This window comes from Galleria mellonella, unplaced genomic scaffold (genome assembly GCF_026898425.1).
Source record: "Galleria mellonella isolate WM207_F2 unplaced genomic scaffold, CSIRO_AGI_GalMel_v1 utg133, whole genome shotgun sequence".
Lineage (NCBI taxonomy): Eukaryota > Metazoa > Arthropoda > Insecta > Lepidoptera > Pyralidae > Galleria > Galleria mellonella.
The window spans coordinates 3,679,157-3,697,427 of NW_026441990.1; the positions used below are offsets into that span (position 1 = coordinate 3,679,157).

Consider the following 18,271-nt stretch of genomic DNA (forward strand, 5'->3'; position numbering starts at 1 on the left):
TAATAGTCATTATCATTCTCCATCGCATATAGTACATGTAGACATGCAAAATTTCATAGTGATTGGTTAAGCCGTTAAGGCGTTATAAGCTAATAAATAAACAAACTCATTTTCATACCTACAACATTAGTAATAAAATGATTTTTCCACTCGTTTTTCCATCACCGCTCTGTTTATTAAATAAAACAAAAAATATTAAAATAAAGACAAATTACTGCGAAAAACCAATTATATACATACATATAAATAAATAATAGACCTTGTTGTAAATAGCAGGGTGCAGTAATAAAACATATATGTATTTGAGATAAAAAATAATAAGTTTAGTGAAAAAAAAACGAGACAGGTAATATATAGTAGTATTGGAGGTGGTAAGAGAAGCGGTGTACGCCCGTGCCTTACTCTCTGAGCTGAGGAAGCATATTAACGCTATCGTATAATATTGCGGCAATCAGTCAGTGGTCAAACAGTTGCTGGTCAACATCCAGGATTAAGAGGGCGTGTTGGAGTTTTAATATTGGCTGTTGACGTTGAGGTACACGCCAACCAACTTGCCAAGCGTGGCAACTAGCACTTTCGTAGCACTCTGACTGTCTCAAAGACCATAGACAATTTGCGATATTGAGTGACATGCTCACAAATTCATTTAATTACACAAAATGACCCGATTACATGAAAAAAATACCAAGAGTTATGTCAATTTACAAGGTCTCGGGAATGCTGAATTTCCTTAGATACGAATCATGTTTCGATGTATTTGATTGCGCATTAATATAATTCCACTTGTCACCATACATTGCGGCGTCCTTGCTCAACTTCCTATGGTTCTTCGACGATGCCGAAGTAGAAAGCCATGTTAGTATAGCATTTTTCCCATACTGCTCTAGATCTACCATACCGTGAGTCGATATTATGGTCCCATCAATTTTTAAAACTAATATATGAGGTATACATGTAATATCATACATATATTTGAGTTTAAGTACCAGGGGATCATAAGGTTTGAGAGTAAACCAATTCGCCTGTTTCTCGAAGCTCTGTTTCATTTCTTCTTCAGTTTCTTCTAGGGGTACGTAAATGACTTCTATAGGCAGGTTAAGGAATTTGACGTTTTCATAAATCTCGTAAAATTTCTCGACAATGCCATTTCTGTCTGTCCCTCTCGCAGAGAACAGTAAGACAAGGACGTCTGTGTTTTCTCTGATCCACTCGGATGGTATGATTTCGTATCTTTTATTATATATAACAGCTTCGTCTAACCAGTCGTAAGGGCTGAACATATGTGGTGTATCTGCATTACTCATGATAGATTCGAGATTATTAAAGCAAGATAAAAAATAGTAGTAATCCAATTAGCTATGTCACTCGTACTGTCAACTTTATTATACAGATAATAAAAACGAAAGTAAAAGAGATTTTAAAACAAAAAGAAGTTAAAATTTGATGAAATAAGAAGTAAAATTAATCATTTATCATTGAAGATGTAATAATGTTGTTAAAAGAAATACTAAAACGAATAAATTTGTTCTCTATTTAAGACCAAAGCACGATGAGCAGAATGGCCTATAGACCTGTATGAAAAGACGAATAGAAACAAAAAAAGATATCCTATAAGAAATGAGTCGTTAACATATCTTAGCGTCTGTAGAAGGCAAGGATAAAGGTAGGTTATATAGACTCAATATAAACGAATATGGAACGCAAAGATATAAATTTATAAACAATTGAGCATAGATAGAGAATAACACATTTCACTTTGTAATATGTTATATAAGACAGAGACATTCTTGTAATTAATTAACGTTCTTTTTTTTTTAAATAATTTTTATTTTTAGTATCCTATAGGTAACGGGTGCGCCGTGCAAAAGTGTCACAGTGCCCTGTCTGCTCATCATATACGGACTCAAAGTGAACCGAAACAATGGCACTCACCTCTAGCAACTCAAAACACTATTATTCCAATCATACTTCACCTTTATTCCGTTCGGATAAGCATCAAATTCGTATAATTGTTGAATTTTTAATAACACAACCGACATGGTCTGGTTGAACAGACCCGTCCAAGATCTCTGTACACAAACATTGATATTCGATCTTATAACGTAACGAAAGAGTTCATTTTACATTAACGAATATCCAAATTCAATGCGAATAAAATTGTGTAGTTCACTCGTGTTTTGCATGTAAAATATCGAGTGACCCAACTATACCGTCCTTGTTTTGTTTTCAATTGAAACAATAAATCGTATGCCTTATACATAATGTCATTAAGAGGTACTAGGAACGCATAGAAACTTGGCAATGCTGTGCCATTATTAAAACGTGCCCATAAAGAACTAGCTTGGAATATCAATGATCATAGTTTATTGTTACTGTTCAAACGTAGTAGACATCTTTAAATTTATTTGCACGTAGAATTAATGTCAATCCATATTATACAGAGTGGAAAAAAATTGAGACACAAATAGTACTTTTTTTTTTTGGTGGGTGAAAATAGTATGGTAACCCCGCCTACGCTAATGGGATACGCTGGCGGAGCACCAGTGAAGGGTGATAGATGAGAATGAAAACAGGCTAGAATGAATTCATCAGGAATTAACCATGATAGTTTCCAAGGAAAACCGCGAGGAGGTCGACCTGGTTGGGTATATTGCTAGCAATGGGATTCTTAGTCTCCATTACTAACAACCCCTTTTCCCCCACACAAATAGTACTGTTACCATAGATTAAGGATAGTACCTTTACAGCTATTACAGAACTTCACTTGATAGTCGCTATCAGGCCCGCAGCATTTCGAAGAAAGAGAAAAGTTTGTATGAAACCAATGTAACCAATTCATTGCGTTTGAAAATTTTCTACTTATAAGTAGCTAATCGTATGAGCCCATCGTAGAATGGGCCACCCCATCCTTTCCCGTGAGTGTTGTAAGAAACGACTAAGGAAACATAATGGTCCAGTGATGGGTAGGAGCATCTCTTTGAAAACGTCACCAAAGACTGTGACAGCCAAATCGCCTACCAAACGTGGCAACTACTGGCAATTCCTCTTTAAGGGGAAGCCTATGTTCAGCAATGGACAGTTGATATGAAAGAGCTAGGTCTTTTATATATATTATACCAATATATTAATATCGATATTATGGACAGAGGTGTATGATAAATACTCATAATTGTACAACACTATAAATATTCAATAATTTTAATGTATTAACACATAAAGGGTTACATAGATTCATTTTCGTTAGTCACAAATTAAAGGCAATGCTGACTTCTAAATAACGTAGTAATTATTAAATCCATAGTCAATATAGAAATTGTACCGAATTTGACAGAACAACCAGAGTAATGGATGTGACGTCATCAAAAAATCTACGCGGTGGCAGTAGTATATATTAATCATCTGATTTAATCAATGATAAAAAGTACGAAAGAGGTTAATTGTTCGAACATACAGGTATATTTGTCTCTACCTTCTTAGTGTGATTGAGTGAGACAAATGGATTTGTATCTATTGACGAAAAAGTAGACAACAAAACCAATGAGAAACAGAACTACTCGAGAACAATGATCTAACATTGATCAAGTTCCTTTATACATCTATCACTTCAATTAATCTGTAATTCAGATGTTTTTGTTACGCAAACACTTCCCCATCTGATTACAGTTATTGAGATTTTTTAATCTAATCTATTTTTAAACTAGTACTCCTTGAATATAAACATGTTTTTGGCTAGATAATAAACATCTAGATAGAGGAACAAGTTTCAATAAACTCTGTATATATATATATATATATATATATATATATATATATATATATATATATATATATATATATATATATATATATATATATATATATATATATATATATATATATATATATATATATATATATATTATTTTAAATAAAACATTGCGCGCCATTTTTTATTGTGACTACTAATTGTGATTAGTATCTACGTTAATTGAGTATAAATATTTTTTTTATATAAATTTTAATTAGATTTAAAAATGGAACGGGTAATATTATTTGCGTACGGGTAATACTGAAATGAATACTGCATTTATGTTAAAAACCTAAATTACGTAAGAGTTTTCAACTGTCGAAAAGACGAATCGTGTAACTAAAATAATTTCCCACGGGAAACAATGGAGTTTAGTACAATAGAGCTAGGACTCTAGGTCGACTATACCAACAAATCAACATAAGACTAACTTGCAATCATAACGCGTCGAATAAGGTGTATACTTAAAATAGTTGGGTTATAGCAATAAAATATAGCACAAGGCAAATTCAACCTAAATTTAATGACTTTTAAGTTAAAAATGCAATGGTCTTCTCAATGAATTTTCAACTATTAATTTCATTTTACGGTTACATATTATGGTAATTTCCATTAAGTATTTTATGTGTATGTCCATATATTGGAAGGTATGTTACATATCTCATGCAATATTCGTCAGTGTAAAATTTTATGTTGCAGGATGTATGTAGATAATTTAGATGACAGAAATTCTTTGATTCTAAATGCTGTCTTTTCCGAATTGATTTATTACTTTATGTACACTGTGTTTTTTTTAATAGAATGGTACACCTGCCTTCGCTAACGGTATACGCTGGCGGGGCACCAGTGAGAGATGATACGGGAGAATGAAAAGGCAGGTCAGTTACATAGCCCACCGTGATAAATACACTTGGGATTCAGCACGATGGTTTCTAAGAGAGACCACGGGGAGGTCGACCTGTTAGTGTATATCGTTAGCTATGGGAGTAGTAATCCGCATTACTAATAATCCCTTCCCCCCTGTACACTGTATTAGATTGTTCGGAAGAAATTTCTTTCAGGCTTAAGGTATTCTGTGGTTCATCATCATCAGTATCAAATCAGCCTTTAATTGTCTACTGCTGAACACAAGCTTCCCCCTTGGAGGTTTTTGCCAGTAGTTGCCACGTTTGGCAGGCAGATTGGCAACCGCAGCTTTAGAGATGTTTTAAAATGCTGCTGCTGCCCATCCCTCGCACTCCCTTAGTTGTCTCTTACGACACCCACGGAAAAGGAGGGGGTGGCCTATTCTATGACGGGACCACACGGTTTTGTGGTTGTGTCTTATTTATACAGTGTATCTTGTATTGGGGTCCAGACAATTGGTATAATTGTATTACTTATTACTACTGTACAGTGGGGGGAAAGGGATTGTTAGTAATGGAGACTAAAAATTCCATTGCTAGCAATATACCCAACCAGGTCGACCTCCTCGTGGTTCCTCTTGGAAACTATCATGGTTAATTCCTGATGAATTCATCATAATGGGCAAACTGGCCTGTTTTCATTCTCATCGATCACCCTTCACTGGTGCTCGGGCAGTGTATCCCGTTAGCGCAGGCGGGGTTACCATTTTCATCCACAAAAAAAAAAAAAAAACTACTGTACAGTGTAGTCTAACGGTTATTTTCGTGTCACTCGAAAAAATACTAAGACAAAAAAACATTCGACAAATTTCCGGCGATAACCAAAATTGTTATCGCGAGAGTACCTAATTGTGAAATTAGATAATGATTGTCTTGTACTTAGGTGTACGTTGGGAATTGGTGATTTGTTGGTAGAAAGCCAAATTATATGTATGTATACATACATAGTACAGTCGGATAACTGTTTTATTATTGTTTTGTTTTGTCTTTGAGAAGCGTGTCAGGAGTAAAGTGGACAAATTATTGTATTACAGAGATATGAAAGTAAAAATGCCGTGTGTGTGTAAAAATCCGCATAGAATGGGGCACCCCTTTCTTTCTCGTGGGTGTTGTATGAGGCGACTAAGGGAACTTAATGGTCGAGGGATAAAAGAAAGAAAGAAAGAAGGAAAGAAATAATTTAATCGAAGAACCATGCGGCCCACACAGTAGCGCACAAAACAAGAACAAAAGAAATCAAAAGAAAACAAACAAAAGAAAATAATAATTGTATACAAATAGAAAGCAATTATATTATATTAATAATCGATAAACAGGATGAGCGCCAGCGTCACTGCAAGCCTGACTGCGATTGCCAACCCACCTGCCAAACATGGCAACTACTGGCGGACCGCCAGCCCCTCTTTACGTGATGATGATTTATGATTTTTGAATTATGTTCTGCAGTGGACAGTATGATTATGAAAGTAAAATAAATAGATTTTGCTCGCTAGCAATTTACTTGTTCAATAATTAAATGCGGTAGTCTTGAAAAGATTGATTTCACCAGTAAGGCCGCCTTATTACTTACTATACTTGTACAAGTACCTTTATTGTGTTGTATTTTTTTTTATACAACTTAGAATGGCAAACAAGCTGACGGCCCACCTGATGGAAAGTGGTAACGGTCGCCTATAGACATGAGCAGTACCATGGACATAACAGAGTATAGGTACTATTTCGCCCATGATACTCCCATGCGTTGCCATTCCTGAAGACTCAGGTGTTATTCCTCTGTACCCTGTAAATCCAAGCCATATGTGTGGCTGTGTTTCAGTTTGAAGGGTCCCACCCTTGGCGATTGGCTTTAGCGATGGATGCCACTTCCTATCAAGCGGACTACCAATCTATTTAATTTATGACAGTTTTTTTTTATACAACCTAGAATGGCAAACAAGCTGACGGCCCACGTCGCCTGCAGACATGAGCAGTACCATGGACATAACAGAGTATACTGTTTCGCCCATGATACCCCCCATGCGTTGCAATTCCTGAGGACTCAGATCTTATTCCTCTGTACCCTGTAAATTCACGCCATAAACCACCCTTCAAACCGAAACACAGCCATGCAAACACAACTGCTTCACGGTAGAAACACGAATGGGACAGAGGTACCCAAGCAATCGACTTTTGTACAAAGTCTCGCTCTGGTTATCTGTATATATTACTTATGTATTCTTTTATTCTCTATGTTGTATAATAAATAAATAAACAGATAATTTTATTATTTATTCTTATTTTAACTTATTTTATAAAGCAGTGAAATTACTGTGAAATTAATTATTTTTTTTCATTTTATTTATTCATAAACAATAATTTATATTTGAATGTCATTACAAGTATATAATAAAATTTATAGGCAATAAATAAATTAGTCAATTTAAAGTCATCTCTTAATAATAATAACATATAATTGTTTGTATCTATAATAAGTTTACTATTGTAATCTTTTAGAGGAAACAATAAAGAAGATTTATATATCTATATTTAAATTTAAGACAGGCCTTAGTCTTAAAAAATGGTTTCTGTTTTTATTTTATGTTTTTTTTTTTTATTCTATGATTTCCATGGCATTGTTCATGCCTATAGACAATGGTTACCACTGAGCTACACTCACCCGATGAAAAGTGATTACCATTACGGCTATTACATAAATTCAGATAGAAAATGATAGAAAAAAAAATGTGCAAAAGACGAGGTTTACTCTGTGAGAGCTTTTCTCCAGCAAATCAAAGTCACTCTAAGTTATATAATAAAAAAAAAAAAAACTTAAACAATATAATTACGAAATATCCAATACAATTTCTCTATAGATTAAAATATCAATCAAGGGCTCTTTAATTGAATGTACGCCAAGGAGCCGTGCTGTATTCGAGCGTTTATTACGAGAAGCGAAATCTCATTACTGCTGAGCTATTTTTCAATGACGTTTTAACTTTAAATGGTACGCTATTCTTGAAATCGTACTTGTAGTTGAAAGTGGTCGACTTTTGTCGAGCGTTCAATTATTAAAGGTTTATAAAATATTATTATAAAACATAATAAAATAAAAAGATAAATAATGAAAATTAAAAACAAATATAAATATAGAAATAATAATAAATAAAATATATTTACTGTTAAATTAATTAATCAATAAATATTAAAAAAAAATATGTTACGAAAATGAATTTGTTCATATATGTTATTACATTATTCGTATTTATATCTTAAAATATTCCCTACTGATAGAAAAGGCATTTTTTCTACTTTTTCTTGACATAAGATAAAATAAAAAAAAAATATGTTTTTATAGGAGTACATTTTAAATTACATCCATTTAACATTGTTTATCATTATAATTAGTTCTAGTTACTTTACAAATCAAAAAGTGTAAAGAGTGGATATAAAAATATCGAGTGGTCGATACAGCGTCTTTTACCTGTGAATAGTTGCAGCTTTTATACGTCGTAAAGATATTTAAATTCCTATTGTATCAGTTATTTACGTTATTTCTGTATGGGTAAATTCAATAGAAATATTATTGAATAGCCTGGTCTTTGTTGTGAGTTATGCGGCAGTCTGAATCAAAATTGGCAATGTGGAAATTTTAGAATGACTCAAATACTATGCAGTCGTTTGTAACATTGTTGCCTATCGCATATTATGGGGTCAATTACTTAAGATAAGCTTTATATAAGGCCATGCCATAATAAAACAAACAATAGGCACTCTGTGATAATTTCTGATAAAAATTTTGTCATTTACTAACTCAATACCATTATAGGGGAAAGGGATTGTTAGTAATGGAGACTGAGAATCCCATTGCTAGCAATATACCCAACCAGGTCGACCTCCTCGCGGTTCCCCCTGAAAACTATCATGGTTAATTCCTGATGAATTCATCATGATGGGCTAAGTGGCCTGTTTTCATTCTCATCTATCACCCTTCACTGGTGCTCCGTCAGCGTATTCCGTTAGCGCAGGCGGGGTTACCATTCCATTTTAACCCATCAAAAAAGAAAAACTCAATATCATTGGGGTTACTTCTTAAAATAAATTTCGATAGATTCATTTTGAATTTGAGACGATTCGCGTTCTAATAAATGCATATTGATGTAATTTGCCAATACAAACTATTGCAAACCGATCTTAATTCTAACCTAATTGTTGTCTCATGAATGTAAATTGTCAAAGGCAAGAGATTAGATTGATATCGAAATTAAATTTGAAAGTTGATCATCATCATCCTGTTCATTAAGTCCCACTACTGGGATAGTGGCAATTATTCAATAAAGTAGATAGAATAATAGATTATATAGAGGTAGATAGAGGTAGATGGGATTTCTTATATATTTATTATTTTTTAAAGTCTTGTTGCATTATCTTCACTTATTCTGAACCTATTTTGATTAATTCACTCTCCACTATAAATAGATAATTATACTGTTTAGTGCGAGTATGCAGTTCGTCGCATATTGTACCATTTTGTACCATAAATCAATCTAAATGTATGTGACTTTTAGCAGGAAGAGTAATTCCAGCTCCAGCTCTGTTCCAATTTTCTGCACCTCGAATTAGTATACACTGTATTATGAGAAACCAGGCAACGAACATGTGGTGGTACAGCTCAGAATTTAGAGAATCAAATTACAAAAGTTCGTTTACTAAATTGACCCGACGAGGAATGAACCCAGTATCTAATTTACGCAAAGTGGGCACGTCCACCATTATTTATATATAGGTATTTCAGAGGCTTGTTTGAAGTAGTCCCTGAGATAGTTCGTTAGGATGAACTCTTACTCGAGTCTTCTATTTTGAACAGGTTTTGACAATCCCTTATCATACTGTGGATAAATTCGAAAGTACACAAAGCAAGCCCTTATCTATGTGTCATTAAGGGTCTTATTGTACCTACCATAAACAAAGACAGAGTGACGTCATTCTGAACACAAATATTGTCCCATGTTGTGGTTCTATACAAAATTATTTTTATCGATTACTTTAATTGATGATAATGGAGTGGTAACCCCGCTTGCGCTAACGGTATACCGGTGTAAAAAAAAGGAGGTCAGCTAGCCCATCGTGATGTATAAACCTGGTGTTCATCACTATGGTTACCAGGGGCAACCGCGTAGAGGTCAACCTGACAGGGTATATTGCTAGCAATGGGACTGGTAGCCCGCATTACTAACAATCCCTTCCCCCCAATTACTATCGTTAATGTTATATAAGCCATTAACTCCACTGCTGAATATAAGCCTTCACAATAAAGGGGGGTTTTGCCAATAGTTCCTACGTTTGGTAAACTAATAATATATAACACATATATTAATTATAAAATGCATAATAAACGATTATGCACATTTTTATTTATTATTTTTACTAAAGTATATTTAATGTTATATAATATAACAATATAAAAAGATTTCTTTTCCTTTTACTAAACAACCCGATAACTAAAAACGCAAAGAAGTCACTACGATAGTGACTCAGATTTTTAAGTTATTCAATCGAAATGTGTTTATATTAAATTATTTATAATAATTTTACACAAATTTAATTGAAAGAAATATTTTATAAGTAAAATGAAATTTCTAGAATTTTCCAGTCTTTTTTATACAACTTAGAATGGCAAACAAGCTGACGGCTCACCTGATGGAAAGTGGTAACTGTCGTTTATAGACATGAGCAGTGCCATGGACATAACAGAGTATACTGCTTTGCCCATGATACCCCCATGCGTTGCCATTCGCGAGGACTCAGGTGTTATTCATCTGTACCTTGTAAATTCACGCCATAGCCCACCCTTTAAAGCGAAACACAGCCATGCAAACACAACGCTTTACGGTTGAAACACGAATAGGACAGAGGTAGCCAAGCAAACGACTTTTGTACAAAGTCTCCCTCTGGTTTATTTTCGAGTCTACGCAATTCAAATGTTCGCCTGGTACTTTCTATCTACTAAATGTACGAATACTCTCTTATATGTTATATGTATGTATATACATACCAGAGTACAACAAAAGCTTAAAGTGATTACCTACCCTATACGATTGCTCGTAAAACGTTTATGTGCTGCTATTACTTTGACGTGTGGTTTTGTAGCCATTTTATTCCTTATCGAATGCTACACTATACACTTTTGCCTAAGGGAATATTAAAAAAAAAAAAACATATTTGAATATCGAACGGTAGAACATTCAGGAGCAATTCAAGAATTGGTCCTTATAAAAGTTGAGCAGCTAGTCAAGTCCTTACGTAATTAAGGGCCCCATTATACCATAAACAAAAGACAGACTCTGTATCATTTTTCTCGTGCGTCTTCATTAGGGTTGCGTATTAAATGTAATTTAATGTCATTAATTATAATATATCTGTATTAATGAAAATGCAATGCTATTCATTGGTAAGTACATCACTTGAGAATAACTGGACCCATTCGGTATTTTATTTTTTATTTAGATTTTTAAGGAACGTGAAATAAATGGACTTTGAAGTATGTAATTAATAGCGTCAGATGACAAACTCAGTTTGGCTTTAGTGATGTTTTAAGAAGGACGCTGCTGCCTCCCTCGATCATTAACTTCCCTTAGTTGCCTCGAAATCTATGGGAATGGAACGGGTGACCTATTCTATGCCGGGACCATACGGTAAATAATTCTTCATACTTATATTATAAAAATACCCTATCACATTAATGTGTTATGTGTTAATACATTAATCTTTCGAATTGCTCAACCGATTTTAATAAAATTTTGTAATTGTATATTGTTGGATCTAAATTAAGAGACAGGATTGTTATTATCTCAATAACAATAAATGGATCCGGTAGGTGGCGGGTGAGGGCAATACAACGTTAGCCGTTCAACTAATATAATACCTATATAATTATGTCATTGGGGGGGGGGGGGGGAGAGGGAAAATTGTTATCAACGTGGAGGTTAGTCTCCATTGATATCAATATATCCTAATAGGTCGACCTCCACGCGGTTCCCCCTGGAAATCATCGTGACTAATTTATCGTTAAATTCGTCACGATGGGCTAAATGACTTGCCTTTTCTTACTCACCGATCATCTCTCACTGGTACCCCGTCAGCGTATACCGCTAGGGCAGGCGGGGTTAACATTCCAGTATCATCCATTAAAAAAAATTATATCATTGTCTAATAATTCTATAAAATCATTACTTATAAAAATTGCATAACAACATCCTTTCAGGTCCAGACTTTGCCCCCTGACAATGTTAAAATGCGATTTGATTTTATAAAATCCATATATCACTCAGTGCTATTCCCCTACCAATAAACGTCGAAAAACCGATAAAAACAAAAAAGATGCTACTTTGAAGTCGTGACAACCCTATTCAGAGGTCCTAGCAACACGCCTCTCGAGGACACTGCCCCGATATTGCAAATCTATCCGTTCACTTTTCTAGACCTTATTACCTAGCCCATTAAGTCTATTTCAGATAGTGCACCTATCCACAAATAGGTTGTCTACAATTCGCATTCCATTTACAACACCTGCATTGAAATTGTACTGTATTGTATACAAAATAGACGTTATTTTTGTTTGTTTTTCTTTTCGAATAACTTTGTTCTGTAGAAGTCCTGCTGGGTTACTATGGGTTGTCGAACAAAAATAGAGAAAGACCATAATGTTCTTCTGAGCGTTAAGTAGGTTTTTTATGTGTTTTTGTATTGTTTTCTACTCTCATAACAGTATGGTGTCAGTGATTGGTATAATTTCAACTTACGTACAAAACAATTTGAGTCATAAACATATGGCAGTTAAATATACTTTTCCAATGCGTTTTTGAAGTAATTTTTTAATAATAAAATAAAATGCAGGCTGTGTATCCCACGAGTCCGCTTGCATGGATTTATACATAAAATATCCTATTTGCTAATTTAGGATATAATCTACTCGTGTACCGAATTTCATTTAAATCTGTCCAGTAGCTTTTGCGTGAAAGAGTAACAAACATCAATCTATCCATTTATCATTACAAACTTTTGCATTTATTACACCAATAGAATAATTCTTTGTGATTTTAACAGCTTTTTTTAAAAGATATTAAAATGTAATAGTGAACCTGCCTGTCACTGTCGGCACCAGTAAGGATGCAGTCAGCTCAGTTGGTATCCAGGAAGAATCGCGAATATAACTGATATATTTTAGCAAATGAACTTAGGGTCTAATGTCGCCAATACTAGCATATTATATACATAATATTATACATGTGTTTGATATATAATTATTTTTATATAATACATATAATAATAACTCTTCATCCAATCTATATTTATAACTACTGTGTCTCAATTTATAATTATCATAAACTGTCCAAAAAAACCAGAGGGAGATTTTGTACAAAAGTCGATTGCTTGGGTACCTCTGTCCCATTCGTGTTTCTACTGTGAAGCAGTTGTGTTTGTATGACTGTGTTTCGGTTTGAAGGGTGGTTTATGGCGTGAATTTACAGGGTACAGAGGAATAAGATCTGAGTCCTCAGGAATTGCAACGCATGGGGGGTATCATGGGCGAAACAGTATACTCTGTTATGTCCATGGTACTGCTCATGTCTGCAGGCGACGGTTACCACTTTCCATCAGGTGGGCCGTCAGCTTGTTTGCCATTCTAGGTTGTATAAAAAAAAACTGTCATAAATTAAATAGATTGGTAGTCCGCTTGATAGGAAGTGGCATCCATCGCTAAACATGAACAGTACCATGGATGTTACAGAATATACAGTGCCGCCCGTGACTTTCTATATACATTACCACTCTCTTGTAATCTTGACAGAAGAAAAAAAAATAATTACAATAGACAAAATCGTTTTAAAATATGATACGACTGATTATTTATTGAAAGGTAGAATCTAGTAGACAAAAACTTTGGGAAGGACTGGATTTAAAAAAAAGAGTTAACAAAACTTGCTCCTTTTTTATTACACAATACATTCTGCCATAATTTAAAATTGATAAACATCAACGATCGAATGAAGATCGAATAGAGTATCGAGTTGAGCCGAGTATGCATCGAGTGTACTTTTTCATTTTGCCCTGTTCACAGGCTGCGGCCCGCATGATGGACTTGATTAATCGATATTAGTATTGCAATAAACTACTAGTTTGTATGTAGTTGTGAATGTGAGGTGCGCGGTGCAAGTCATAAGAGTTTGATCTTTATCAACTGCACTATATCTACCGATATTTTCAATTGACTCCAAATAATATTTATTATATTCCAAATCCAAATATATTCCACCAAAAGTACCAACTTCAGTTGTGGTATAGCTAATTATTTTAATTTACAAACTAAACTTCTGAATCGATTTTAATAAAATTTCTATGAAATCAATTAAAAAGTATATACTTTCGAACTATTGAGGACAGAAGGGGAAAAATTTTGGGACACTTGATACGACACGACGAACTTATGAACATTACAATAGAAGGCAAGATAGAAGGAAGGAGGGGGAGAGGGAGACCGAGACATAGTTACATCAGGCAGATCAAGGAAGGAGTTGGTGTCGTATCAAGAAGTGAAGAGACTCGCAGAAAATCGTAGTGAGTGGCAAGAGCTCCACCGACAAGAGGGCAGCTCTTAAATAGATAGATAGATAGATACTTTCGAATTAAAAAATGAATCTTCTAAATTTATTTATAAATAACAGAGCTATGAAGTAACAAATATAGAAAAAATACAACCGATTTGAGACACTCCTTTTTATTAAGTTACTTAGAAAAGGCTCCCAATTCGATTGTACTTTAGTTTACCGAAAATATTACAATATTTCAATTTAAAAGAACACCGTATTTGATACCTATACTATGTTAATATAAACACAATGCCTACGTAAAATAATAATGAATTGATTTAAGTATCGCATATTTATTGATTTTTTTTTTTAAATTGGATATAATTTAATCGTTATATTAACCGCTCTCTCTTATGATTTAAGCTACAGTACGATTAATTACGTTACTTGGCTATAAAATCAATGCAACTGTCTGTCTGTACGTACATTAACTATATAAATCTATTGAGTTACATTTGCGGCATAGTAATTTAATACCTTCTATAAAATCTCTATTGTAGAAGTAGTACAAGAAATTATAAATTGATTAATACCTGTTAATAGTTTAATTCCTTTAAATAGAATAGATACAAAGAGACTTAATAGCAGCTATGTCTAATTTATAAAATATTTTTAAAAAATTTCCATGAAGGAGTAAAATCTCAAATGCTGGATGTTAATTTTTTTTTTATTATCTGCTCCTGGACTATTTTATCGATGGATTAAATTATTTTTTATTGTTACTTATGTTTGAGAATTACGTCAAGAATCGTTTTAAAGTTTTGGTAGCGGTAGCAGATGTATTTAAGTTTGTCGTGATGGTGGAATAGCCTTTCAATGTTCATATTAATCTTGTATTATATATCTAATATTTCTACGAACCTAATTAACTTATTATATACGGCAAATATATATATATATATATATATATATATATATATATATATATATATATATATATATATATATATATATAAAGGAGTTGATCAAAATAATTAACGCGATTCACGACAGTTAAATTATTTAACAAAACATAAAAAAAATTATTACAAATGCCAAAATATGGCATGAATAAAATCCCTGTGAAAGATAAATTTTTTAAAACATAGGTATATTTTTTTTATTTCAGTCCTTTAGAGACGTGATGTGATATTTTCCAGTACATAATATCACAGGTAAAAATATATCCATATAAAAAAAAAATCACTTACATTCCCCTGCGGATCGATCAGCTGCGCGTATTTAGGCGCTTTGGCCTTACTGCCGTCTGCGAAGACGCCAGCCAGCCGCAGAGGCGTGCCGGGCCTCGCCGCCGCCCGCTCGTACTGTGCTCCCACTCGCCCGCTTTCTGTTTACACGAAATACGCTATAAGCTTGTGAATTGAACCACTTAAAAATTATAAGAGTCGATTATTGAAGAAACAAAAATTTAAAGAGTAAATTGCAAAGAAATGTAAACTAAGTAATTGGACAATAACAATTGTACTTTATTAGTAATTCTATCATAGGTACTAATTGTATTGTAATACTAAAGGATATACTTGCAAGAAGGAGCCTCTGTACAAAAGTCGTCTGCTTGGGTACCTCTGTCCCATTCGTGTTTCTACCGTGAAGCAGTTGTGTTTGCACGGCTGAGTTTCGGTTTGAAGCGTGAGGCGTAGCATTGAAATTACAGATGTTATGCCTCTGCACCCTGTATTAGCTCAGGAATGGCAATACATGAGGTGTACAGGCGGCACAGTATACTCTATTATATCCATGGTACTATTCATGTCCACAAACGAAGGATACTATTTTCCATCAGGCGGGCAGTCAGTTTGTTTGCCATTCTAAATTGCATAAAAAAATATATAATTTTAGATTGGTTTTATACCAATTTTATTAATATATGTTGTATAAAATAAAATAAATAATTACTATGTACAGCGATATAATGCTGTCGAAATCGCGTTATATTATTAGTAGGTCAGTCCGTACAGAATTGGGATCGGATGCTTCGGAATTACATTTCATGGTAAATTACCAACTATTATGATTGGTAGTGTCCATTGTTTAGCGAACAGTAAATTCTCTTGCAGATAAAATATTCTTATTTATCTACGCCGTCGACTCTGACTTCTAGGTTAATCTACGATTTGACTACTGAAGCTAAGAACAAGGAATTATACATGGAAGGAATGATAAAATAAAAACTTCATAGCAGGCTAGTGTATAGAAAATGTTATACGGCCGTATAACCCAACCAAATTCAGATACAACCTATTTGCATACTCTCTACATAAACTGTGTCGAATATATAATCTAGAAATGTAAAATTTGTCCTTGACAAATATGTAATTGATATGTCAAACATTTTCTATACACTAACCTGCTATGAATTGAGAAAAATAGCAGCTGATGGCGTATCTTTCGTCCTCTTTTTACTAATTATATTTGCATAAGAAGAAAGGAGGCAGCCACATGGTTTACAGTTTTTATTTTATCATTCCTTCTATGTAATTCCTTGTTCTTAGCACTGAAGTGACAGTCAAGAACATAGATTAAGGATAGTGGCATACTCTTTCATCACGGTCAAGGACAATCCTAAACTTTATCTATGGTAAACAGAATTGGTACTGTCATATTAAATTAGGAACGTTTTTTAAAACCGGTTTCCACAAGTTATAGCAAAAAAATGACGCAAATTTTAATTACTTATTTGTTCCTAATAGGTATAGCTATGAGGGGAAAGGGATTGTTAGTAATAGAGTGTAACTGACCCATTTCTAGCAATGCACCCTATTAGGTCGACCTCCACGTGATTCCTCCTGGAAACCATCGCGGTTAATTCTAGTGGAATTCTTCACGATGGGCTAACTGACCTGCTTTCATCCTCACCTATTATCCCTCACTGGTGCCCCGCCAGTGTATACCGATAGTGCGGACGGGGTTACCATGCCATTATTACCCATTAAAAAACTAGGGATAGCTAATAAGTAGTACGTTAGAACCAGTACCTGCAGTCCGGGGGGAAAGGGATTGTTAGTAATGGAGACTGAGAATCCCATTGCTAGCAATATACCCAACCGGGTCGACCTCCTCGCGATTCCCCCTGGAAACTATCATGGTTAATTCCTGATGAATTTATCATGATGGGCTAACTGGCCTGTTTTCATCCTCATCGATCACCCTTCACTGGTGCTCCGCCAGCGTATCCCATTAGCGCAGGCGGGGTTACCACTCCATTTTCATCCAATAAAAAAAAACATCTTTAATGTTTATGGGAAGGGATAGGATGCCACTATGTGGCATTGAGCAAGTAATCACACTATGTGCGAGGATGTGGGATACGACAGCTGTAGTCACCAGAACGAAAAATATCTCCAAATATAAAAGATATAATATATTGCAATTAAAAAAAAAAAAAAAAAAAACTAAACGCCCAATAGATTTAAATATATGCTTTTGTTTTTTTTTTTTTATTATTATAACGGACTACAGTCGTTGCATGCCATCTGCCTGTCACAGTACATGTAGTCTAGGTGATACCAGGAACTCATAATTAATAAGGAGTAGTTCTTCAACTCACCCGAAGCCGGCCTCGCCCGGTACGCGGAGATGGCGCGCGGGGACACGAGGGCGAAGGCACGCGCCCTGAGCAGGGCCGCTATGGAGCCCCGAGGGGACGCGAGCGCTCCGCCCCGGCACCCACACGCTGAGAACCATCCTGTAATTAAATTAAACACTTTTAATTAAAAAAGAAATACAACTTTGGCGAAATTTGTACCAGACAAACGCGTGTATTCGATCAAAAATTGTATGTTAAAAAAATACAGCAATTTCAATCAACAAAAAATAATATTTTTTTATTTATACAACTATATTTTTTTTATTAAACTATGTTCCACAAAAAACAACCGACTTCAAACCATATATTTTGTTTTTAAAATAACTAAGATAAGTTTTTTTTTTTTAAATAAACCGATATATATAAT

The 18,271-nt window shown here is 34.3% G+C and overlaps 2 protein-coding genes across 3 annotated transcripts in view; both read right to left on the minus strand.

The window, feature by feature from the left end:
• Positions 1 to 18,271, minus strand: part of LOC113511136 (uncharacterized) — a 166,898-nt gene that overhangs the window by 11,663 nt on the left and 136,964 nt on the right. For both annotated transcript variants that reach the window (XM_026894736.3, XM_052903194.1), the window contains 2 exons: positions 17,866 to 18,003; positions 15,509 to 15,645 (listed from right to left, as the gene is read on the minus strand). In XM_026894736.3, the coding sequence (XP_026750537.1) occupies positions 15,509 to 15,645; positions 17,866 to 18,003 (275 nt within the window). The remainder of the gene's footprint in view (positions 1 to 15,508; positions 15,646 to 17,865; positions 18,004 to 18,271) is intronic.
• Positions 255 to 1,542, minus strand: LOC116413357 (uncharacterized). The gene has a single exon (XM_031912002.2). The coding sequence runs from the start codon at positions 1,302 to 1,304 to the stop codon at positions 702 to 704; it is 603 nt and encodes a 200-aa protein (XP_031767862.2). The 5' UTR covers positions 1,305 to 1,542; the 3' UTR covers positions 255 to 701.